The 27,253-nt window shown below is 38.9% G+C and overlaps 1 protein-coding gene across 1 annotated transcript in view; it reads left to right on the top strand.

Annotated features, from left to right (window-relative positions):
- F5 (coagulation factor V) overlaps nucleotides 1-27,253 on the top strand; it is a 72,449-nt gene that overhangs the window by 26,126 nt on the left and 19,070 nt on the right. Inside the window, exons 5-14 of the mRNA XM_015124968.3 lie at nucleotides 1,228-1,371; nucleotides 3,654-3,875; nucleotides 5,199-5,364; nucleotides 7,823-8,000; nucleotides 9,790-9,889; nucleotides 10,261-10,475; nucleotides 13,639-13,789; nucleotides 15,726-15,938; nucleotides 17,128-19,846; nucleotides 23,745-23,919. Coding sequence (XP_014980454.2) covers nucleotides 1,228-1,371; nucleotides 3,654-3,875; nucleotides 5,199-5,364; nucleotides 7,823-8,000; nucleotides 9,790-9,889; nucleotides 10,261-10,475; nucleotides 13,639-13,789; nucleotides 15,726-15,938; nucleotides 17,128-19,846; nucleotides 23,745-23,919 — 4,283 coding nt within the window. The remainder of the gene's footprint in view (nucleotides 1-1,227; nucleotides 1,372-3,653; nucleotides 3,876-5,198; nucleotides 5,365-7,822; nucleotides 8,001-9,789; nucleotides 9,890-10,260; nucleotides 10,476-13,638; nucleotides 13,790-15,725; nucleotides 15,939-17,127; nucleotides 19,847-23,744; nucleotides 23,920-27,253) is intronic.

The following is a 27,253-nucleotide window of genomic DNA, read 5'->3' as shown; positions in this document are numbered from 1 at the left end:
AAGTTTCAACAACCAAATGTTGGAATGGTCAGGAGTTCTGTCATGGGACAAAGCTTGGGAACATCTCGGTAACTTCATGTACATCAAGCAGAGGAAGAGGGCACGGATCATTGTTTGACAAGAGAAAAAAATACCTGCTATTTCAGGGTGTGGATCCACCTCTGTTTCTTCTCATTTCTCCTTCATCTCAGTCCTTAAGATTCTCCCAAGCAAATTCCTGTTTGAGAGTGTTTTCTGATGTCATGCTTGTATGATCTGTAACATTTACCTCAAGGCCAAAGTCTTTTAGAAAGTATACAGCAGCCTATACTCTGCTGAAAGAGCTCTTGGAAAGAATATTGGCTAACATATTTGACATATCCAAAATTTGGGCTGGTAATTTGTTCTATAAACATGTTAAATGCCAGCTTCCTTTCTTACAAACAAGTTGAACACTTTGAGTGGTAGGTTTCAAACACACTCAAGTGACTACAAGAACTTTTATTGGCTGGGCTTCTTAGGAGCAAGATTGGATTTTCATTTTATCCCATGAGAATCCAGCCCATCTTTCATTAAAACAAGCAAACAACCACAGCGAGCCACAGCACGGGAAACAACGTGATGGACTCACCATCTGCCTATACCTACACTCAGACCACACCTACATGGCTTCCCAATGTATTTACTCATTATACAAATACTTGTTTTTCATTTCCTAGTATATATAAGATACTGTGATGGTACTGAAAAAAACCTTAAGACTTACGAAAGACTCTTCTTTCATTTTACCATCAGCAGCATGTTTTTCTCATAGTGAGAATGGATTAACGCTGATACTTCCAACCAGTTATCGAATGCCCCCTTTCATATACAAACAAGATGACAGCATTAAACTTGGGGCATGGTGCTTTTACCAACTGAGCTAACGTATCTATATACTGTTCTGTTGAGACTGGAGGAAATGGATACTTGTAGAGAGTCTTGAGAGTCATCAAATGTTTTCTTCCCAAGCTGGACGAAATAAAGCCTGTTCCCCAAAGCAACAAGGTGTCAGAGAAGACAGTGTGGCACCAGATTTTTAATAACCCTAGAACCACTATTACTTAATATGCTATTTTAAAAAGTAAGAATTTCTTCAAGTTGCTGTCATTATGGTTGATCGCTTGCCCTAAACTCTTTGCTATCCAGGAAAGCTAATGAGAGTGTTCTGTCTGCAGTGCTACTGAAAACATGTCTTTCCTTTTACAGGGATCCTAACTGAGGATGGGAAACAGAAGACGTTTGACAAGCAAATCGTGCTACTGTTTGCTGTGTTTGATGAAAGCAAGAGCTGGAGCCAGTCATCATCCCTAATGTACACAGTCAATGGATACGTGAATGGGACAATGCCAGGTAACACGAGGGCTGTGCACCATTGAACAACAGTAAAATCATTAGTAATTTTTCAGTCCTGTTGTTTTCTTCAAAGCACTAGAGAAGTTGACCATACTCACTGTTTTGCAACTCCCTATCAAGAGGGAAATATTTTCTCATCTGTCTTTTAAAAACAGGAAACAGAAGAGACAAATTAGAAGCTAGAGAAGAAATGTGCAGCCTTGTTAGGTATAGTGACCTAACAAGGTGAATAGGTTTCACCTTGGCCTGCACTTTGAAAAAGACCTTCAGGGTATCAGCTCAGTCTCTCTCTCCGAGTTCTGCAGTTCCTGCTATGTATGTCCTTCAGGGACAAGCCCTAGCAGGAAAGGTCAGCAGGAAGATTGCAGTAAAGATGAACAGATTAGGAGTAATCCCCAACACACACACACAAAAAAGACCAGCATTTCAAAAGGCGACAGAAGAGTAATATTCAATGGCGTCTAGAATATTTTCTCTTTCCATTTGCATTTGGGCTCTTATGAGAAGGCAAAATCATAGCAATCATTAAGAGAAAAAATAACTGACTCCCTCTTAGACCACATATCTTCTATTTCTCTCTGGTAGAACTGACCTACAACTAAAGATCCAGGGTATATGATACTAGCCTGAGGGAAAAACATTAAAAAATTATAATGCCGCTTTACTAAATAAACCATATTTCAAAACACTAAACTTCTTAGAGGTTATTCTGTAATGCCATCTAAAAATCACAAATGGCTTCACTTACTAAAACATAAATATTGTTAAGAGTTGAGATCTGGGTAGTGTTTTTAAATTGTATTCTATTTCATTTGACTACATTTTCCACTTGGTTTTCTGAAAATATACTCATATGACTCTCAGTGTTGATCCTGAGTTCCAATACTAGGAGCTTGTAAAAACTGAAGCTTAGTTAACTGACCTCGACCTTAGATAATCTGAGTTCAGACCTCACTCGCTTCTCTACCTTCTGTGGCCCTGGATAATTAGCTGTCTCAATGTGCTTACTTACAAAAGTGGACTAACTATTTATCCTAATATTTATTTCCTGGCAGAGTGAACAATCTGTGTAAGTATAAGGATGCCAAAAAAAGCAAAACCATATGCACAAAAATAAAAATAAATTGATCTGAGCTTAGAGTTTATGAATTTATAGTTCCCAAAAGAATAATTGGGGGTAAATGGGACAGGGTAGGGAAAGACCATCAGTAGAAACTAAGAATAGTAAACATTTGTAAAACCCTCTGCCTTATAAAGCAGAATAAATTGAATACATATGATAAATGCTAACACAGATATGTTAATTGCTGAACTCAATATGAGCATTTATTTGGCATGGATAAATGCTTCTACCAAAGCCTCCTAGTGATGCAAGGAATCCCAGCTTTGTTGCAATGGTCTCCTAAAAAAGACAAGCCTTTGTGTGGGTGAGGAACTGATTCTCAGCCCTGATTTCTAGTATCTAGTAATTATGTATCTGAGATGTAAAACAGAAACCTAAAAGCCAAGGATGGAGTCTCCCCACAGAGCAAATGAGCATTTCCCCAGTGACTGTAGGAGCAAAGAAGGAGCAAAACTAAGTTTTTATATTCAGTTATCATTACTCCTTCCATGAAAAGCTCCCAATGGCCCAACATAATGAAGACTTTTACACTGCATTTTAAGGAGAGTATGCAACCCACAAAGTGATTTTGTTGACTTGTCATTAAAACAATCAAAAAGTGAATAAAAATTACAATTGAAAATCCTCACATCATCTTCACATCTTCTTCCCTTTGGCAGAGCTTTGACCACTAGAGCTAGAGAGCTGAGAGGATTAAGTGCTTGAACTCAGCCCTATTGGAGGTTCCGGTGATTTGACTCCCTCCAGCCGAGATCAGATTGGGGTGACCAAACATTCCATTTGCCATGGACTTTTTACCAGTTCTAATAGTGAAAGTCCTAAACCTTGAGAAATCCCTCAGAGCAGGACAGTCGGTTACCTTCTTGGCCTAATCCTTTAGCAATCCCTGTGTTTCTGAGTTAACACTCACCATCTCTAGGCTCTGTTGTTACCTGTATAATGCCATTTATCACAATGAGTTGTGACTGCTTGTTTGCTGGTCACTCAGATGTCTGCTTTTGCAGGGCACAAACTACAACTGGAGTGTCTGTTCCCTTGAAGCTTTATTCAATGCCTGACACACAGCAGGTGCTCAATACATTTGGTGAGTGAATGTTTGATCACAGAATACTTGACTGAATGCTTATTTTGGCCTGTGTCTCTCCCTCTCTCTCAGATATAACAGTTTGTGCCCATGACCACATCAGCTGGCATCTGCTGGGAATGAGCTCGGGGCCAGAATTGTTCTCCATTCATTTCAATGGCCAGGTCCTGGAGCAGAACCATCATAAGGTCTCAGCCATCACCCTTGTCAGTGCTACATCCACTACCGCAAATATGACCGTGGGCCCAGAGGGAAAGTGGATCATATCTTCTCTCACCCCAAAACATTTGCAAGGCAAGAAACTCTCCTGACGGTCTTGCTTCTGAATGCAGAATGCTTTCTTCCCAGCACTAACTCTCTCTTTCTCCTTGCCCTTGCAAGCCACCTGCACCCCAGAAAAACTTGCTTTGGTTCCTAACAACCAAATTTAGATACTTTGCTCTTAGATTTATAACTCGCTGTTTGGGGATGGAGAAAGTGAAGGAATTGACAAAGTTTTTTTTTTTTTTTTTTTTTTTTTTTTAAATTAAACAAAAGCTGAAGAGGTCTCTAACTTCCTCGAAAGAAGAAAAGAGGAAGGAAACAAAAGCATACATAAAGATATTCTTTCTTGGGGTTACTTCATATGCAGCCAGAGAAAAAGACCTAGATGCTAGCACAAGATAAACTGCAAATTTACAGAAGCACTAAGTTGTAGAAAGTGTAAAAGGTTAGCATGAAAACATTAACCTTTACAGTGGGATGAACACAAAGTCTAGCATGGAGAGGAACTCAATGAATGTGTGTTGAATGGATCATACACGGCATATAAACAGCTGAGGGGTAAGCTCCAAAGAACACCGGTGAATTCAAGTGGGAAAATAAATCAACCCAGGTTATGTGGTATCGTGTAAACAGAATAATGGATTGTTCTACTACACATTTTTGCTTTAAAACTGTTGAGAGGAAGGTTCATATAAACAGAGACTAAAATCTAAGGAGATGATATCACTATAGGAAATCATTTTGTTACCAAAATAATGTATAAGAAACATACATAAGGAAGAGATACTTCATGAGATCATTTCTGTTTCTTTTCACACGCAGTAGTCAAAATTATATTCAAAATAATAAAACCATCACGACATCCGTGGAAGACAGAGTTCCCAACAATATTAAAACAACAATGAAACTGTTGTTTCTTTGTTGAAGATAAGTGTGTTATGTATTGTTATTAATATTTAATATTTAACAACAATTTGATTAAGTACTGGTGCTATCTTCATTTTACAGATTAAGGGACAGATGACAGAAAAAATGAGAATTTAACAAGACATAATTCATAGGATTTTAAGAAGTTAAAAATTATAAGAAATTTGCCAGCTCGAGAAGAAATCAAGGGAACCTTTCCATGTTTTTTCCCTAACCCCTCCTCCTTTTCCCCCTTTTAAAAGTCTTGCCTTTTCTGGATGCCACTGAAAGAGTTCCAAACTAAAATGTTCAAAAGTTGCCTGAGCATTACGTTCACTGTTATTATATTAATATAAACCTTATACAAGTTGATTTAAAGGATATGTATTTCCATCAACCATAATTTCTTCTCTCGAGTTATTTCGTTCTCTTTCTGCCCTAACTCAGCTGGGATGCAGGCTTACATTGACATTAAAAACTGCCCAAAGAAAACCAGGAATCCTAAGAAAATAACTCGTGAGCAGAGGCGGCACATGAAAAGGTGGGAATACTTCATTGCTGCAGAGGAAGTCATTTGGGACTATGCACCTGTAATACCAGCGAATATGGACAAGTGAGTTGTTGGGGTTCATACCATTGGGCAAAGGTTCAAGATACATTCCATAGGGTCCTAGATGTTTGGGGATGAAATGTTGTAAGTTGACAGCTCTCAAGGGGGCACATGTATTGGTTTCTATTCAAGTCTTTTTGTAAAGATTAATCTTCAGTTACTCCCAAATCACCAAAGAAATTCAGCCTAATAACAACAGCAGCCACCTCTTGCTGAGTGCTCGCCATTGCCAAGTACTGTATTATCCCCTTCTGAGAGCTTCACTTCAACTCTACAAACTAGACACTGCTCTTATTTCTTTTTATAGATGACGAAATGGGTCAGAGAGATTAAGAGATTTGGACATTCAAATAGTGCTTAAACCCTTGAAAAGCTATTCAAATTCACTCATAATAAGAGAAATGCAAATTAAACTTCATGGGAATACTACTTTTATCTATCAGATTCACAAGTCCAGATGACATCATCTGTTGACAAGGCTGTGAGAAATAAGAACAATCATATATTGCTGGTGGAAGATTAAATTGGTAAAGGGATTCTGAAGAATAACTTGGCAATATGTATCAAAATTCTAAATGCATATTCCCTTTGACTCAGCTGTCTCACTCTGGAAATCTAACTATACAGATATACTTGTTCACAGGTGAAATGATGTATGTACAACATATTCACTGTTGCAATGTTAGTAGTAGTAAGACTGGAAACAACTCAAAATGTCCATCAGTAGGAAACTAGTTTAATAAATTATGATACATTCATACAATGGAATACTAGGCATCAAAAAACAGGATGCAAACACTCTCTATGTCCTAACAAAAAAAGTTCTCCAAGCTATGTTATTAAATTACAAAGCCAGGAGGTAGTATAGCGTGTATATATAACTGCCTTTTGTTAAAGGAGTGAAAGGGATAAGAATATTTATATTTTCTTATTTTAAGACATATTTGCATATGTGTACATAAAAGTATTCTGGAATTATACACATAAAATTAATAAGTGGCTACCTAGAAAATTCAGGGAGGGTAGGGAGGTCCATCGAGGGTTATCAGAGAAAAGTGAGAGTTTTCACTGTAATAAAAATTATGTGAATGTGTTTTCTATTAAAAAGAATTAAACTAGGAAAAAGAACCAAAAAAAATTTGGCCAAGATTATAGAATTGGTGCCAGAACTGAGATAGAAATCCAAGAGTGTTTGGCAACAGTCAGTGCTTTCCACTGGGCAAAATAAATTCATAAAATGATACTCTATCTTAAAGGATTGCTGGGTTAAATGATATTTCTGACTTTAGGTCTTTGAGGAACTGCCATACTGTCTTCCACAATGGTTGGATTAATTTACATTCCACCAAGAGTGTATAAGTGTTCCTTTTTCTCCATAACCTTGCCGGCATCTGTTGTTTCTTGACTTTTCAACCATCGCCATTCTGACTGTCATGAGATGGCATCTCATTGTGGGTTTTTTTGTTTGTTTGTTTTGTTTGAGACGGAGTCTCACTCTGCCGCCCAGGCTGGAGTGCAGTGGCGCCATCTCGGCTCACTGCAGACTCCGCCTCCCAGGTTCACACCATTCTCCTTCCTCACCCTCCCGAGTAGCTGGGACTACAGGTGCCCGCCACCAGGCCCGGCTAATTTTTTGTATTTTTAGTAGAGACGGGGTTTCACCATGTTAGCCAGGATGATCTGGATCTCCTGACCTCGTGATCCGCCCGCCTTGGCCTCCCAAAGTGCTGGGATTAAAGCGTGAGCCACCGCGCCCGGCCGCATTGTGGTTTTGATTTGCATTTCTCTAATGATCACTGATGTTGAGCTTTTTAAAATATGCTTTTTGGCCGCATGTAGTTGCTTTTGCAAACTAAGGCAATAAAGTTGGCAGGGGAAAAGTGGTTCACGTTGCTGCTCCCAAAGTATTTATCCCAGTAGCTACAAAAGACGGGTGAAGGAGGTTGCTTTTCAGTCATCTCCAAGGATTGGCTAGATGGTGGAAGAGATAGCCCAATAGCACAAAACTATGATTAACAATGCTAGTAAATGTTTCTTGGGGTGGGAAGGTGCCTTTAGGGTTTAAGAAATACCTTTAAAACCAAAAAGGCTATCATAAAATAAGTGATAGGAGAGACTTTAGAAAAATTCCTAGTATTTCTTCCAGCCAGTATAGGCCTTTTCCCAGAGATATCAAAGGTCTGCTGTAGTAATGAGAATGACAGGAAGCTCTAAGTAGCTGCTTCTAACCAGTTACCTATGATTTTTATCAGTGATGCAGGAGACAACTCAGAAGTTTCCAGTTTTCCAACTAGACAGAAAACATCAGGACTTTGCAAGCTACACTAAGAAATTTTTAGAGAACTAGCATTTTAGCTAATGTAAGAGCAGAACATCTAAGCACGAGGGTTTCTCCATCCTACCGAGATCTCTATTCGAGAAAGTGGTTTAATTTTTGTTTTAATTTTTATTTCGCTTTAAGAAAATACAGGTCTCAGCATTTGGATAATTTCTCAAACCAAATTGGAAAACTTTATAAGAAAGTTATGTACACACAGTACGAAGATGAGTCCTTCACCAAACGTACAGTGAATCCCAATATGAAAGAAGATGGGATTTTGGGTCCTATTATCAGAGCCCAGGTCAGAGACACACTCAAAGTAAGTAACACAAATGCAGATTCATGGGAGAAATTAAATAGTAAATTATTATGGAGTACCTGGTTGTTTTTTAATTTTAAAACAAAAAGGTGCTCATATAATTTTAAATTCAAATGCAACTTTTAGTTTTTATTTAGTATTTGCATTTCTTTACAGCCTACTCAATAATACAAAGGATCTGAGACAGTTTCTCAAATTATAAAGGCATAAAACAAAGAGTCTATGTAACTGGGATAGAATCTGGGGACAAAGAAAATAAAGCCACAGATAAGTAGATACCATGTGACCCTGTAAGGCTGTCTTCAAATTTTGTCCTAAGCTTTATGGCAGACAGTGTAAAAAAGGAAATATGTCAGGGTGAAGTTTACATCATCTACGAAAAGAAAGTACCATTTATCCTGATATTGAGATCTAAGAGGAACTTCTTTAATGAGTTCTACAAAAGAGAGTGCTGAGTGATACAGTAGATGGCATCCTTGATAAAATTCTTATAACCAGCATAATACATTAAAAGTTGCATTAAAAATGTTTCTCATTATAGCTAAGATATAATAGTAAACACAATTGAATCGAAACAATTGTTACTCAGACATTTTTTAGTATAGTCCAGGTATGCAGCTCTCTAGTGAAGGTAAACTGCATGTATCGAGAGCATGGAGTTTTCCTCAGACAATTCTCCTTAAATGTCACGTCACTTCACCAAGATAGATAAGAATTGGACAGCAGAGAATTAAAGGCTGCAATCTTTGACAAAATCCTAGAATGCAGATAATCTGCAGACAAAGGATGATCCAAAGGCTTTGACAATCAACCAAATAGAAGACTTAAGATTAAGGTTCTCTTTTGCAGATTAAAGAGCCTAACTAGGACTCCTGTGTGCTTTATGCACCTGACAAGGTCTATTCTGTTCATTTAAAATAGCCAAAGGACAAAAGCAGTTTTTTCCTCCATGCCTCTTTCCCTTCTTCCATTTCAGATCCCTTTTATGTGCTCTCAGCAAGTGTAGACATACCTTATTAAAAGTTCAGGATCCGGCTATTTGTTTGTGCCTCTCAAGAAGGTGGCTTCTTTCCCTCCTAAGGGTCTTACTCTGTCACCCAGGCTGGAGTGCAGTGGTGTGGTCATGGCTCACTGCAACCTCCACTTCCTGGGCTCAGGCGATTCTCCCACCTCAGCCTCTCAAGTAGCTGGGACTACAGGCACACGCCCCAACGCCTGGCTAATTTTTGTATTTTTTTTTTTGTAGAGATGAGGTTTCACCATGTTGCGCAGGCTGGACTTGAACTCCTGAGCTCAAGTGATCCACCTGCTTCAGCTTCCCAAAGTGCTGGGGTTACAGGTTTGAGCCACTGCACCTAGCTGAGAAGATGACTTCAAAGACAGTGTCCTAAAAAAATCTACCAGGCAGGGGAAGGGGATCATGGTCTAGAGATGAGAAGCAGATTCAAAATGAGATGTGACCCAAGCTGGAGAGAGAAGGGCAGAGGAAGGAGGACTTGCTTGGAGACAGTGATACTGTGAGGAAAACTTTACTTCTCCTAACGAATCCTCTAAAGTCAGACTTCTCTTTCCATTTTCCACCTTCGTGTATGAGTGAAACACTCTCTCCAATGCTCCTCCCAAGTGATGCGGGGAGATTACTGATCAGATAAACAGATCTAATTTTCCCACTGTGTGTACACATGTGTACACACACACTATCCAAAAGGTGAAGATGCAAAGCTAGTATCTTATATTATTTGTCATGATCAACCTGAAATCCTAGAATAAATTTGATTTGACTTTGTAGATCGTGTTCAAAAATATGGCCAGCCGCCCCTATAGCATTTACCCTCATGGAGTGACCTTCTCACCTTATGAAGATGAAGTCAACTCTACTTTCACCTCAGGTTTGAATCTTTCACTTCTACTGAATCCAACTGGTGACTTCTGAGAGGCCGCCACGTTTTCCTGCTATTCTCCTTGCCCAGTGGTGTCACTGCTGCAGTCAGGTAGTATACGTGTAGGAATATCCTAAAAATCACAGCCAAACCCTAGGAGTTTGTCTCCTAGTGGTAACAAAATATGGTGTCTTTTGTTAGTGTCATAGTGGCCTCTAGTGGAACAGTATCTAATGGCTCCATGCTATCGGGGTTCCAAGTAGAATATTTAAAGAATTCCTTTTGCAATATTAATTGGTTCTAACAAAAGCTTGTTTATTTATTTATTATCATGAAATAACTTTGCAAATGAAAACAATTTTGAATGTATTTTCTTTCAGGCAGGAACAACACCATGATCAGAGCAGTTCAACCAGGGGAAACCTATACTTATAAGTGGAACATCTTAGAGTTCGATGAACCCACAGAAAACGATGCCCAGTGCTTAACAAGACCATACTACAGTGACGTGGACATCATGAGAGACATCGCCTCTGGGCTAATAGGACTACTTTTAATCTGTAAGAGCAGATCCCTGGACAGGCGAGGAATACAGGTATTTTGTCCTTGAAGTAACCTTTCAGAAATTCTGGGAATTTCTTCTGGCTAGAACGTGTTAGGTCTCCCAGCTAAATAATGGGGCTTTTCCTTCAAGAGAACAGTAATTGTCAAGTAGTCCTTTTTAGCACCAGTGTGATAACATTTATTCTTTTTTTTTTGTCTTGTCTATTTTTATCAGTACCATCACTGCAGAAGGCAAGTCTAGAGTGTGATAACATGTTTTGTCTTAGTTTCAAATTCCAGGTCTGTTGATATTGGATGTGTTGAATAAGTTGATTAGCCTCTCCTAATTTCTTCCTTTTATCAAATGGGTTGATACCCCTCCTAAAAATGTTACAGGTCTGTTTGGGGTTTAGTGAGATACCATCTGGTAAAAGTATAAAGCTCTTTACCAGTCTCTGTTATTTTTAGAGACCTGCAATAGGGAGAGAGAGGAGAGATTCTCTGAAAGCAACCATTTAGAAACATAGTTACTAGTGAAATCCACCGAGATAATGGCCCATCTCTGTTGAGACTAAAGTATACAGGGGAATGTGAACAAAGATACCGAATTTCTGAGTTCGTCTTCATTGAAGAATTACAGTCTCATGTGATTAAACTAAAATTCCCAATTATGCTAAACTATAACCAAAGAGGTCTTATCTCAAGGCATACAAGATAAACATATGCCTAGAAAATGAATTTCTGGACATATGGAAGATCCTGATTTATTGAACTAGGAAAGGAAACAGATAGTAGAAGCATAAGGCTTTGCTGTTGCAATCTTCTGTTTTATCCTTTGCACTCACTCATAGCATATTCAGTCAATCATTCATGTTGAAAGGTGTGCAGTTACAGAGATAGACAGACTTTCAGCTGCCATAGTGAAATTTTTCTTCTGGGATTTGTTTTTTTTTTTTCTTTTGAGGCAGAGTCTCACTCTGTCACCCAGGCTGGAGAGCAGTGGCACCATTTTAGATCACTGTAACCTCTGCCTCCTGGGTTCAAGTGATTCTCCTGCCTCAGCCTCTTGAGTAGCTGGGATTACAGGCACCCGCCACCACCGCCATGTAATTTTTGTATTTTAGTAGAGACAGGGTTTCACCATGTTGGCTAGGCTGGTCTCGAACTCCTGACCTAAGGTGTTCCACCTGCCTCAGCCTCCCAAAGTGCTGTGATTACAGGTGTGAGCCAATGCGCCTGGCTCTTTTGGGATATTTTAATCTCTGAATTTTCTTATCTGTTCTGTTTGCTTTTGCATATTACCTTTAACTCTAACAAGTGCTGTGTATGCAATGGACTCTCATAAATGCCTGAATTATATGGCTTCAGTAGTTCCAAGAACTGTGTCACTTTGGTTTCTGAGAATTCAGTGGTGTAGATAATTTGCTGGAACTTAATGACTGAATACAGCACTTTTTTTTTTTTTTTTTTTTACTTTTAAGTTCAGGAGTACGTGTGCAGGATGTGCAGGTTTGTTACGTGGGTAAACATGTGTCATGGAGGTCTGTTGTACTTATTATTTCATCACCCAGGTATTAAGCCTAGTATCCATTGGTTATTTTTCCTGATCCTCTCCCTCTTTCCATCCTCCGTCCTCTGATAGGCCCCAGTGTGTATTGTTCCCTTCTACGTGTCCATGTGTTCTCATCATTTAGCTCTCACTTGTAAGTGAGAACATGCAGTATGTGGTTTTCTGTTCTCGTGTTAGCCTGCTTAGGATAATGGCTTCCAGCTCCATCCATGTCCCTGCAAAGGACATAATCTTGTTCTTTTTGGTGGTCACATAGTATTCCATGGTGTATATGTACCACATTTTCTTCATCCAGTCTATCATTGATAGGCATTTGGGTGGATTTCATGTCTTTGCTATTGTGAAGAGTGCTAAAATGAACATACGTATGCATGTGTCTTTATAATAGAATGATTTATATTCCTTTGGGTACATACCAAGTAATGGAATTGCTGGGTTCAAAGGTATTTCTGACTTTAGGTCTTTGAGGACTCACCATGGTGTCTTCCACAATGATTGAACTAATTACACTCCCACCAAGAGTGTATAAGTGTTCCTTTTTCTCCACAACTTTGCCAGCATCTGTTAGTTTTTGACTTTTTATTTATAGCCATTCTTATTGGTGTGAGATGGTATCTCATTGTGGTTTTGATTTGCATTTCTCTAATGATTAGTGATGTTGAGCGTTTTTTTCATATAGTCCTTGGGCGCATGTATGTCTTCTTTTGAAATATGTCTGTTCATGTCCTTTGCCTACTTTTTAATGGGGCTGTTTATTTTTTTCTTGTAAATTTAAGTTCCTTGTAAATGCTAGATATTAGACCTTTGCCAGATGCATAGTTTGCAAAAATTTTCTGCCATTCTGTAGGTTGCCTGTTTATTCTCTTGATAGTTTATTTTGCTGTGCAGGAGCTCTTTGTTTCAATTACATCCCATGTGCCAATTTTTGCTTTTGTTGCTATTGCTTTTGGCATGTTCGTCATGAAAGCTTTGCCCATGCCTATGTCCCAAATAATATTGTCTAGGTTGTCTTCCAGGGTTTTTGTAGTTTGGGGTTTTATGTTTAAGTGTTTTGTTGTTGTTTGTTTGTTTGTTTGTTTTTGTTATTTTTGAGACAGAGTCTCGCTCTGTTGCCCAGGCTGGAGTGCAGTGGTACAATCTCAGCTCATTGCAACCTCTGCCTCCCAGGTTCAGGTGATTCTCCTGCCTCGGCCTCCCGAGTAGCTGGGATTACAGGCATACGCCACAATACCTGGCTAATTTTTTTTTTTTTTTTTTTGGTAGTAGAGATGGGTTTTGCCATGTTGACCAGACTGGTCTTGAACTCCTGACCTCAGGTGATCCACCCACCTTGGCCTCCCAAAGTGCTGATATTGCAGGCATGAGCCACCGCACCAGGCCTACATTTAAGTCTTTAATCCATCATGAGTTAATTTTTGTATATGGTGTAAGGAAGGGGTCCAGTTCCAAATTTTCCGCCTACGGCTAGCCAGTTTTCCCAGAACCATTTATGGAATAGAGAATCGTTTTCCCATTGCTTGTTTTTGTCACGTTTGTCAAGGATCAGATAGTTGTAGGTGGGCAGCCTTATTTCTGAGTTCTCTATTCTGTTCCATTGGTCTATGTGTCTGTTCTTGTACCAGTACTATACTGTTTTGTCCTCCAGAGGGCAGCAGACATCGAACAGCAGGCTGTGTTTGCTGTGTTTGATGAGAACAAAAGTTGGTACCTTGAGGACAACATCAACAAGTTTTGTGAAAATCCTGATGAGGTGAAACGTGATGACCCCAAGTTTTATGAATCAAACATCATGAGCAGTAAGTCAAAGTACTATTTTTGTTCATCAGTTTTTCATTCCTGTAGTTGAAATATGACTGTGCCTAGAGTCAGAGACATGGATTAGAATCCACTTGCTAAGGAGCATCTCCAATCCTCACTTCCAGTCCAAAGACTTGGTGATGAAATCCGTGGGTAACATCATAGCAACATTTTTAAGCAAGAGGTCAAAGGCTTGCTATCCTTAGAAATGCACTTGATCTTCTATTCCAAGCGTGTGCGTGTGTGTGTGTGTGTGTGTACACAGACGTACTCTAAATGGTGAGGAACAGGGTGAGGGGGTAGGACTAATGGAAGGTGTTACAGGCCATGTCAATAGTATCCTAGACTGAGTTCAGGGTGAATATATGGCCAGGACGGAAACAAGGCAAGTAATTCAAAGATGAACTGACACATTAAAGTAGAGCAAAATGAGTATAGGGACCCAAGAGTCTTGGAAAGGCAATGTACAAAGAAGTTTAAAGTGATCAGTAAGACATTCAGAACAAAAGGAATTCCCTGAATGAGGTTTCCGGCATTTGCTGCAGTTCTAAAGTTCAGTAGCCAAAAGCACTGCCATGGCGTCTGAGAGAAATGTCACTGAGCCAGCTGGAAGTAAACTTCTCCACAACAGCCAGAGTCCCCCCTACTGATCCTCAGAGTCTAGAGTCATGGTAATCACCTTCTCTAGTAGGTAATCACACATGTGAGGATGATTTCTCCATGTTCTGTTCATATAGCTTCAGATGACTGACAGCTAGGGATTATCAGAGCCGACAGGTGCCAGGTCAAATAATTCAAACAGAAAATTACTCTCAGTTTTCTTTGCATAAGTTCCTTTTGGCAGTGAATCTGTCATAGTTCTAGACCAGTGCTGTCCAGTAGAAGCTACGTATGAGCTACATGTGTGATTTAAAATTTTCTGATAGCAACATTAAAAAGTAAAGAGAAATAGGTGACATTAATTTTAGTATTATGTTTTACTTAACTCAATATATCCTAAATATTATCATTTCAACATGTAATCAATATAAAAATTAATGAGACTTACTTCATTACTAAGTCTTTGAAATTCAATGTGTATCTTATACTCACAGCATATCTCAGTCCAGTCTACCCACATTTCAAGTGCTCAATAGCCACTTGTAGCCAGTGGCTACCATATTGAACAATGCAGTTATAGACGATTTAGAGAAACATCTAGAATGAGGTATAAACTAATAATGTATCATGTAAATTATTAAAGTCACTTTAGTGATTTAAGTAGGTATTTAAATATTTGTTAATGCCAGTCATTATACTAGTACTAAGGCTAAGAGTGGTAATCAAGATAGACATGAGCCCCGCCTTCATAGAAATCATACCTTTGATTTTTACTATGCTTAGTACGTAAGTAAATAGAAATATTGCCTACAGCAGTGTCCCTTTTAACAATTATGGAAATGTATGAACTGGATACTCAAATGGAAACTGTGAATACTATATAGATTATAAGACAGCAATAAAAACTATAAAATATGCTAAATGGGCTTTATTTTTTGGAACATTACTTCTTACCCAATGACTAGTACATCAAAAAATGAATTTCTTATATTATGCTTTTCCTCCAAGTGGAATTATTAGAATATCTTTAAAGGCAGAGAATGGAGCACAAAATGTTTACTATACATTTGACAAATGAATGACTAAATCAATGTAAATGGAAGGCTTTATCTTTTTCCTGAGATTTCTCCTTTGGCTAATTTAGGAGAATAATCTCTCACTGGAAAATTCTGAGTTTGATCTTCTAGTCACATGTTAGACTAGATAAAGCTTATCTTGGATAATCACTGCTTTGACACAACCAAATTAACATGGAGACATTTATCTTAGGTATAATTTGACACATGCCCTTTCGTTGGCATAGACCTGGAATTTTAACAGATTTTACACTTTCAGCTATCAATGGCTATGTGCCCGAGAGCATAACTACTCTCGGATTCTGCTTTGATGACACTGTCCAGTGGCACTTCTGTAGTGTGGGGACTCAGAATGAAATTTTGACCATCCACTTCACTGGGCACTCATTCATCTATGGAAAGAGGCATGAGGACACCTTGACCCTCTTCCCCATGCGAGGAGAATCTGTGACGGTCACAATGGATAATGTTGGTGAGTAAGAGCCTGGACACTCAGAGAGGAAGCTTGCTTTGAATTTCTGGTCTATAAAGGTCTGCTGCAGCTCTCCAGGCTACCAGTGCTCCTCTATTTATCTCCCTGATCCCCTGCAGACTTTCCTTTCAATGTTTCTCATGGTTTCTCTTTGAGAAATTAATGACTTAAATGGATCCAGTTCTTTAGTGTAGGTTATATTTTTCCTTCTCTGAGCAAATTAGGAAGATATACAACAGCAGAAAAATAAGGCATAATTTTGAGGAAGAAGCATAAATATTTTGCCCACAAAAGAGCATTTCTTTTATCAAAATGCCCTTTTCAGTTTTTTGCGACAGCCATCTTCAATCATCAAGTACAGTGCCTTAGAAGCTGCTTCAGCAACAGCTTTGGGGTTTGTCAGACTGGAATGCAAGTCGTGATTTGCCGCTCAATAGCTGTGTAACCTCACACAAGTTACTTGGCCTCACTGAGCCACAGATCATTTATCTGGAAAACAGTGTAATCACATCTCACAGAGTTACTTTGACCATTAAAATAGTAATATGTGCCAAGTGCCAAGTGCCTGGCACTCAGTAGACACCAACAATGGTAACTATTAGAGACTCACCAAGAAATCTTTAATGTGCCAGCAATGCATGCCATTTCAGAGATTCAGAACTGTCCCCCTGAATTATTACTTAGAAACATCTAAATGTCTCTTATTTGTGAGGATAGAGCTCATCGTCAGCCCTTTAACTCTAATTCTAAGACAAGATGTGCTGTTAAGATATTTATGATATTAAAAGTCCATTTTATTCTTGATTCATCCCTTTCTTAATATATTTTAAAATAGTGAGTAACTATCTGTGCTGGAAGACCATTTTTCCCCTCTAATCTCCACTAAGCAATACTTTTGGTTTTTATTCTGTTAAGCGAGATAAATGCACTGGTCATGTGCTTAGAGTCACAGCAATGTCAAATTGCTTTAGAAAAGAAAAAGTTTATTAAATATTTCATTCTCATTTTTCTCTCCTTATGTTATTTTGACCCAGTAATCAATAGTTCACAGACAAGCAGTGGTCCATAGCCCATACTTGAGTATTCCTGTCTAAAGTTTATTAGAAATTACCTGCCACAATGGATTACTGGGTTTTCATGTCTTTTCCCAGACTTCCAGATATCTCTTCTCTCTATCTCTCTTCTGTAGGAACTTGGATGTTAACTTCCATGAATTCTAGTCCAAGAAGCAAAAAGCTGAGGCTGAAATTCAGGGATGTTAAATGCATTACAGATGATGATGAAGACTCATATGAGATTTTTGAACCTCCAGAATCTACAGTCATAGCTACACGGAAAATGCATGATCCTTTAGAAACTGAAGATGAAGAGAGTGACACTGACTATGATTACCAGAGCAGACTGGCTGCAGCATTAGGAATTAGGTCATTCAGAAACTCATCATTGAATCAGGAAGAAGAAGAGTACAATCTTACTGCCCTAGTTCTGGAGAATGGCACTGAATTCATTTCTTCGAACACAGATACAATTGTTGGTTCAAATTATTCTTCCCCAAATAATATTAGTAAGCTCACTGTCAATAATTTTGCAGAACCTCAGAAAACCCCTTCTCACCGACAAGCCACCACAGCTGGTTCCCCACTGAGACACCTCACTGGCAAGAACTCAGTTCTCAATTCTTCCACAGCAGAGCATTCCAGCCCTTATTCTGAAGACTCTATAGAGGATCCTCTACAGCCAGATGTCACAGGGATACATCTACTTTCACTTGGTGCTAGAGAATTCAAAAATCAAGAACATGCTAAACGTAAGGGACCCAAGGTAGAAAGAGACCAAGCAGCAAAGCACAGGTTCTCCCGGATGAAATTACTAGCACATAAAGTTGGGAGACACCTAAGCCGAGACACTGGTTCTCGCTCCAGAGTGAGGCCCTGGGAGGACCTTCCTAGTGATCTGTTACTCTTAAAACAAAATAACTCATCTAAGATTTTGGTTGGGAGATGGCATTTGGCTTCTGAGAAAGGTAGCTATGAAATAATCCAAGATACTGATGAAGACACAGCTGTTAACAATCGACTGATCAGCCCCCAGAATGCCTCACGTGCTTGGGGAGAAAGCACCCCTCTTGCCAACAAGCCTGGAAAGCAGAGTGGCCACCCAAGGTTTCCTAGAGTTAGACATAAATCTCTGCAAGTAAGACAGGATGGAGGAAAGAGTGGACTAAAGAAAAGTCAGTTTCTCATTAAGACACGAAAAAAGAAAAAAGAGAAGCGTACACACCATGCTCCTTTATCTCCAAGGACCTTTCACCCTCTAAGAACTGAAGCCTACAACACATTTTCAGAAAGAAGACTTAACCATTCATTGTTGCTTCATAAATCCAATGAAACATCTCTTCCCAAAGACCTCAATCAGACATTGCCCTCTATGGATTTTAGCTGGATAGCCTCACTTCCTGACCATAATCAGAATTCCTCGAATGATACTCGTCAGACAAGCTCTCCTCCAGATCTTTATCAGACAGTGCCCCCAGAGGAACACTATGAAACATTCCCCATTCAAGACCCTGATGAAATGCACTCTACTTCAGACCCCAGTCACAGATCCTCTGCTCCAGAGCTCAGGGAGATGCTTGAGTATGACCGAAGTCACAAGTCCTTCCCCACTGATATAAGTCAAATGTCCCCTTCCTCAGAACGTGAAGTCTGGCAGACAGTCCCCTCTGCAGACCTCAGCCAGGTGACCCTCTCTCCACAACTCAGCCAAACAAACTTCTCGCCAGACCTCAGCCACACGACTCTCTCTCCAGAACTCAGTCAGACAAACCTTTCCCCAGCCCTCGGTCAGATGCCCATGTCTCCAGACCTCAGCCATACAACCCTTTCTCCAGACCTCAGTCATACAACCCTTTCTCCAGACCTCAGCCATACAACCCTTTCTCCAGACCTCAGTCCTACAACCCTTTCTCCAGACCTCAGTCATACAACCCTTTCTCCAGACCTCAGTCACACAACCCTTTCTCCAGACCTCAGTCCTACAACCCTTTCTCCAGATCTCAGTCATACAATCCTTTCTCCAGACCTCAGTCCTACAACCCTTTCTCCAGACCTCAGTCCTACAACCCTTTCTCCAGACCTCAGTCATACAAACCTCTCTCCACACCTCAGTCATACAACCCTTTCTCCAGACCTCAGTCAGACAAACCTTTCCCCAGCCCTCGGTCAGATGCCCATGTCTCCAGACCTCAGTCATACAACCCTTTCTCCAGACCTCAGTCATACAAACCTCTCTCCAGACCTCAGTCATACAACCCTTTCTCCAGACCTCAGCCAGACAAACCTCTCTCCAGAACTCAGTCATACAAACCTTTCCCCAGCCCTCGGTCAGATGCCCCTTTCTCCAGACCTCAGCCAGGTGACTGTCTCTCCAGACATCAGTGAGACCACCCTTCTCCCTGATCTCAGCCAGATATCACCTCCTCCAGACCTTGATCAGACATTCTACCCTTCTGAATCTAGTCAGTTATTGCATCTTCCAGAATTTAATGAGACTTTTCCTTATCCAGACCTTGGTCAGATGCCATCTCCTTCATCTCCTACTCTCAATGATACTTTTCTATCAAAGGAATTTAATCCACTGGTTATAGTGGGCCTCAGTAAAGATGGTACAGATTACATTGAGATTATTCCAAAGGAAGAGGTCCAGAGCAGTGAAGATGACTATGCTGAAATTGATTATGTGCCCTATGATGACCCCTACAAAACTGATGTTAGGACAAACATCAACTCCTCCAGAAATCCTGACAACATTGCAGCATGGTACCTCCTCCGCAGCAACAACGGAAACAGAAGAAATTATTACATTGCTGCTGAAGAAATATCCTGGGATTATTCAGAATTTGTACACAGGTTTGGCCAGTTTTCTCGTTTTTTATTCTCATTTTTCCATTACTCCTGAAAAAAGTAGCTACTACAATTCAGGGGGATAATTGTGGGCAAATTATACTAAGAACAGTGTGGTTCCCCTATTGCAAGTTGGTCTGTTCTATTTCCTTTGTCAATTCCAAAACTGCTTCTTTACCTTGGATGACCCCTGGACAATATAAGAACAATCATTGGGAGAACTCTATAATATTCTGTAATTAGACCTTTTTCTGTGTCCTCTCCTCTTACTACCCTTGTTTCTACTGACTCTTATTGCTCCAGGCAGAGCCCAACCTATCCATTAGCTATATGCTAATCAATATGATTTAATTGAAGTTAGCCTCAAATCCAAACCCAAATATGATGTAGAAATCTCCTTTTTGCATTTACTTGTTTAGATCAGAATTTCTAAGAGATCCAAATCACTTTGTTTTAAAGATAATTTACAATTCAGTTTTGCTTAGGGGTAGAAAGCCATGTTGAACTGGGTTCTTTGTTCTGGGATGAAGATACAGAAAGAGAAGGAAAGGAGCAAGGCTTAGTCAACTACAAATTCTCAGGGACATAGCATGATGACTGCGCATCAACTGTCTAGACATAGCCCACAGCTTTTACTAAAACTGTTACATTAATCACTTAAAAAACCAAAGTGTAATTACAGTAGGCAAACACAATGTATGGTGTGACTTACGCAAATGACTTCATTAATCTGATGCCTGACATTTCCACATTAGAACTCTGTTTAAAACACTTTTTCCTATGACTTCCTATTTAAATGTTGCACTCAATACCATATGAGAACAACTAGCTATCTAAGCATTTCTAAGCAAGGCCTGAGGGAGTAAGATGTAGGGCCTGTCCAGAGTAAATAGGGATGGAACCACCTTCAAAATCTTGTATTCCATTCAAGGCTCACGACCCACTTTAATGGCAGTCAAAGTTGCTTTACCCACTCCCTTGTGTTCTGTGAGTTTGCATGTTATGCTCAGAGTCTGGAAAGATGGGATTAGTAGGGGAGGTAGACCAGAAGAAAGGCAGGATGAGATTCTCTGTTGATGGCTCATGGTATATAGCAAATATTATGGGTGTGATGGGTGAGTGTTTGGCTTGTTTCCACAGGCTTGGGAAATGTGAGAGCCAGTGGGAAAATTCGACATGCTTCAGTCCTAGACTGAGACAATGAACTAGATGGAAATAATGTGCATTATGTAATTAAACTTTTTATTTTGGAGTAAAAATAAAATAGATCCACATACAGTCAAGAGAAATAATACGGAGAGATTATTTGGGTATCATGAGTATTCTTTACCCAGTTTCTCCCAGGGGTAACATTTTGCAAATCTATAATACTATATCACAACCAGCATACTGACATTGATACTGTCAAGATACGGGATGTTTACCATCACCTTAAAAATCCCTCTCTTTACCCCTTTATACTCATATCGACCTTCCTCCCACCATACCCCTTCCTTATTCCCTGGCAACCAGTAGTCTGATCTCCATTTCTATAATTTTGTCATTTCAAGAATATCACATAAATGGAATCAGGCAACATGTAACCTTTGGGGACTGGTATTTTTTCACTCAGTAAATTTCTCTGGAGATTTGTCAGATTATTGCATGTACTTCATTACATGGGTGTACCACAGTTTTTTTTGTTTTTGTTTTTTTTGGTCATTGTTTTATACATATTTATGGTGCAAACATGATGTTTTCATATATTTATAAACTGTGAATTGACAAAATCAAGCTAATTAGCCTATGCATTACCTCACATACTTTTTTGTGGTTAGAACACTTAAAATGTACTCAGCAATGTTAAAAAATTCAGTGTGTTGTTATTAACTACAGTCACCATCTTATACAACAGATCTTCTAAATTTATTTCTTCTAATTGAATTTTATCTTTTGACCATTTTCTCAATGCTTCACCTCTGTATTCCTTTGTTAACCACGGTCGTACCTTCTGCTTCTATGAGCTCAATGTTTTCAGTTTCCACATTATAAGTGAGATCCTGCAGTACTTGTCTTTCTGTGCCTGGCTTATTTTATGTAACATAACGACCTCCTGGTTCAGTCATGTTGTCGCAGATGACATTTCTTCATTTTCTTTTTTTTTTTTTTGAGACGGAGTCTCGCTGTGTCTCCCAGACTGGAGTGCAGTGGTGTGATCTCGGCTCATTACAAGCTCCGCCTCCCTGGTTCACGCCATTCTCCTGCCTCAGCCTCCCGAGTAGCTGGGACTACAGGCGCCTGCCACCACGCCCGGCTAATTTTTTTTGTATTTTTAGTAGAGACAGGGTTTCACCGTGTTAGCCTGGATGGTCTCGATCTCCTGACCTCATGATCCACCCGCCTCGGCCTCCCAAAGTACTGGGATTACAGGTGTGAGCCACCACGCCCAGACCATTTTCTTTTTCTTCAATGCTAAATAGTATTTCATTGTTTATGCAGATCACATTTAAGAAATCCATTCATTTGTTGATAGACATTTGGGTTGCTTCCCTATCTTGGCTAATGTGGCTAATGCTGCAGTGAACGTGGGAGAGCAGGTATCTCTTCAACATACTGATTTCATTTTCTGTGGGTATATACCCCAAAATGGGATGAATGAATCATATGGTAATTCTATTTTTAATTTTTAAAGGAACCTCCCATACTGTTTTCCATAATGGCTGTACTAATTTACATTCTCACCAAGATGTACAAGAGTTCCCTTTTCTTCACATCCTTGCCAACATTTATCTCTTGTCATTTTTATAATACAATCCTGACGGTGTGAGGTGAGCCCTCATTGTGATTTTAAATTGCATTTCTCTGATTATTAGTAATGTTGAGCATCTTTTCACATATTTGTTGGTCATTTGTATGTCTTCTTTTACGAAATGTCTATTCAAGTCTTTTGCTCATTTTTTAATCAGGCTATTTGGGTTTTTGCTGAATTGAGTTCCTTATACTTTTAATTTTAATTCCTTATCAGATATTTGGTTTTCAAGAATATTCTCCCATTCCACAGGTTGTCTCTTCACTCTGTCATTTCCTTTGCTGTGCATGAACTTTTGAGTTTGGTGGCAATCCCATTTGTCTATTTCTGCTTTTGTTGACTTTGCTTTTGAGGTCATATCCAAAAAATCTTTGTCCACACCAGTGTCAAGAAGCTTAAGAATAATGGACATTAGCAAAAAACAAATGTGAGAAGAGTGTCTACTTTCAGGGTACAAAACATTCATCCATCCAGTGACTTTCATAAGTATGACCTTCTAATTAATCTGACCATTGTCACCTGATAGCCCCAGGCTCTGGCGCTGTCCCATTACATGGCTTTGTCTGCCTTTGATCTTAAAATTTAGAACATATGATTGTATTTGTGCATTCATTTATATGTTTGACAAAAATTTATTAAGCTCCTACTGTGTGCCAGATAATGTGCTTACCACTGGAGAGAGTATTATGAGCAAACTAGGCACAATGGCTGACCTCATGGTACTTATACCCAGTGAGAGTCAGATATTAATAGATAATCTCACAAATAAATTATATATAATATACCGTATATACTATAGAAATAGTATAAGAATACTACAGGAATTTACTATGTATACTATAATAATACTATAGAAATATAAGGAATTGATATAGAGACTTGACCTAGTCTGAAAGGTCATAGGAAGACTTACCTGTGAAATAATATCTGAGTTAGGAATTGAAAGATATTTACTGGCTTTTGTTTTTATTCACTTTTACATTTACTCATTTGTCCATCAAATATTTATTAAAGACCTTCTCTATGCTAGATGCTATATTTAGAAAGAGGCAATTTCCTAAATTCTTTGAACAGTCTTTAATTTCTTCTTTTACACAATTAGTATTATTATTTCAGGGAAACAGATATTGAAGACTCTGATGATATTCCAGAAGACACCGTATATAAGAAAGTAGTTTTTCGAAAGTACCTCGACAGCACTTTTACCAAACGTGATCCTCGAGGGGAGTATGAAGAGCATCTCGGAATTCTTGGTCCTATTATCAGAGCTGAAGTGGATGATGTTATCCAAGTAAGTCTTTTGAGCACTGCTAAGATCATCAGAGGAATTTTCACAAGCACCAGAGGGTTGTAAAGGTGCAGGTGGCAAGAGAGCTATAAGTGATTTGTTTATTTTCCAGGATTAATGAATAATTACATTTCTTTTCAAAGACTCCTTGTCAAACAATTTGGCAATCTTCAAGACTAAAAAAAAAAAGATCTCACTTTTTTTTAAATGCTGAAAACTATATAATCTGTAGAAAATCTCTCTGTAATTTCTATCTAAAGCTAACCTATCTCAAGTTAACATAGAAAGTTAATATATTCAAGAGCAATTGCATTGGGCTTCATAATAGTGGTGGTGGTGGTGGCAGTAGTAGTGCTAGTAGTAATAGCAATTTAGAAATATCTCCTGATGTTTTCCAAAAAAAATAAATAAAGTGAAGTTAAATAAAATGAGTAAGGAAAGTAAAGATATCTCTGTGCCCTCCAAAAGTGAGCAAGTTTCTTCAGTGTCTTCCTAGTTCTGGTCATTTCTTTCAAAATCTTGTGTCCAGACCCAGGATTATAACTTGCTTTTAGAACAAAGTTTACTTCAGCCATTTTTGCTAACCTCTCACGTTCAAAAACCCAGAAAGAACCCTGATTCTAAAGTCAGCTATTCTAGATTTTAAAATATAATCTACTATACCTGTGTAAGCATTACTACATTTTCAGTGACCATTTGCTCTTTTTAAAAATGTGAACAAGTACATAAGGATATAAGAATCTTAATTATTCTAAATTTTCCATGAAACTATGGAAGGCAATATTCTCTCTTATGATTAGGGGATCCTTTTTCAAGATGAATGATAATTTAACACAATATTTTAAAAACCTATTCTAAGTGAAGTAACTCAGGAATCAAAAACCAGACGCTGTATGCTCTTACTTATAAATGGGAGCTAAACTATGGGTATGCAAAGGCAGATAGATTGGTATAATGGACATTGGAAATTCAAAAGGGAATGGGGGGATGGATGAAAAGCTACCTCCTGGGTGCAGGGTACACTACTCAGGTGACAGGTACAACTAATATCCTAGACTTCACCACTATACAATTCATCCATGTAACCAAAAACCACTTGCATCCCTAAAGCAACTGAAGTTTTTTTAAAAAATTAAAAATCAAAATAAACACAGGAAAGTCACAATTAACAAAACATCACAATTGTGAATAAAGACAGGATCAGTAACAATGTTGCATTGAGTCATACTGGAGCCTTAGGCAAAAGGAAAAAAATCAAATACTGAATCTTTGTTTTAGCCCTGGATTTCACGAGATAAAAATAACTTCATTTGTGTATTTAAAAATAATTTTAACTTTTATTTTAGATTCAGGGGGCATATGTGCAGGTTTGTTATCTGGGTATATTATGTGATGCTGATGTTTAGGGTATGATTGATCCCATCATCCAAGTAGTGTGCATAGTACCCAATAGTTTTTCAGCCCTTGCTCATCTCCCTCCTCCCACCCCGCTCTAGTGGTCCCCAGTGTTTATTGCCATTATGTTTGTGAGTACCCAATGTTTAGCTCCCACTTATAAGTGAGAACATGTGGTATTTGGTTTTCTGTTTCTATATTAATTCACGTAGCATAACAGCCTCCAGCTGGCATCCATGTTGTTGTAAAGGACATGATTGCAGTCTTTTTTATGGCTGCGTAGTATTCCATGGTGCATATATACCATATTTTCTTTATCTAGTCCACCACTGATGGGCACCTAGGTTGATTCCATGTCTTTGCTACTGTGAATAATGCTGTGATGAACATCCTAGTACATGTGTCTTTTTGGTAGAACAATGTATTTTCTTTTTCTTTTTTTTTTTTTTTGAGATGGAGTCTCAATCTGTCGCCCAGGCTGGAGTACAGAGGTATGATCTCAACTCATTGCAACATCTGCCTCCAAGGTTCAAGCAATTCTCCTGCCTCAGCCTCCCGAGTAGCTGGGATTGCAGGTGCCCACCACCAGGCCCAGCTAATTTTTGTATTTTTAGTAGAGACAGGGTTTTACCATATTGATCAGGCTGGTCTCAAACTCCTGACCTCAGGTAATTTGCCTGCCTCAGCTTCCCAAAGTGCTGGGATTACAGGCATGAGCCACTGTGCCCGGCTGAACAGTTTTATTTTCTTTTTTGGCTATATACTCAGTAATAGAATTGCTAGGTCAAATTGTAGCAGGACAAGCCTCAGACAAAACCCCTCAGACACCGAGTTAAAGAAGGAAGGGCTTTATTCAGCCAGGAGCTTTGGCAACACTCATGTCTCCAACAACCGAGCTCCCCAAGTGAGCAATTCCTGTCCCTTTTAAGGGCTCACAACTCTAAGAGGGTCCGTGTGAAAGGGTCATGATCCATTGAGCAAGCAGGGGGTACGTGACTGGGGGCTGCACGCACCGGTAATTAGAACAGAACAGGACAGGACAGGGATTTTCACAGTCCTTTTCTATACAATGTCTGTAATCTATAGATAACATAACAAATTAGGTCAGGGGTCGATCTTTAACTACCAGGCCCACGGTGTGGTGCCGGGCTGTCTGCTTGTAGATTTCATTTCTGCCTTTTACTTCTTCTTTCTTTGGAGGCAGAAATTGGGCATAAGACAATATGAGGAGTGGTCTCCTCACTTAAAATAGTAGTTCTGTTTTAAGTTCTTTGAGAAATCCCCAAACGTCTTTCCACAGTGGCTAATTCACATTCTAAGCAGCAGTGTATAAGCATTCCCTTTTCTTCACAGCCTCACCAGCATCTATTTTTTGGATTTTACTAATAGCCATTCTGACTGGTGTGAGATGGTATTTCACTGTAGTATTGATTTGCATTTCTCTGATGATTAGTGATGTTGAGCATTTTTTTTCACGTTTGTTGGCTATTCGTATGTCTTCTTTTGAGAAGTATCTGTTCATGTCTTTTGCCCACCTTTTAATGGGGTTATTTGTATTTCACTTGCTCAATTGTTTAACTATCTTATAGTTTCTGGATATTAGACCTTTGTCAGATACATACTTTGTGAATATTTTTTCCATTCTGTGTCTGTTCACTTTGTAGGTAGCTTCTTTTGCTGAGAAAAAGCTCTTTAGTTTGTCAATTTTTGCTTTTGTTGAAATGCTTTTGAGGAATTAGTCATAAATTCTTTCCCAAGGCTGATATCCAGAATGGTGTTTCTTAAGTTTTCTTCTAGGATTCTTAAAGTTTGAGGTCTTACATTTAAATCTTTAATCCATTTTTTAAAAAATTATACTTTATGTCCTAGGGTACATCTGTAATCCATCTTGAGTTAATTTTTGTATATGATTAATCCAGTTTCATTGGATTCATTGGGGTCC

This window comes from Macaca mulatta, chromosome 1, assembly GCF_049350105.2.
Source record: "Macaca mulatta isolate MMU2019108-1 chromosome 1, T2T-MMU8v2.0, whole genome shotgun sequence".
NCBI lineage: Eukaryota > Metazoa > Chordata > Mammalia > Primates > Cercopithecidae > Macaca > Macaca mulatta.
Note: the sequence above shows the minus strand (reverse complement) of the source record. Positions and strands in the feature narration are given on the sequence as shown.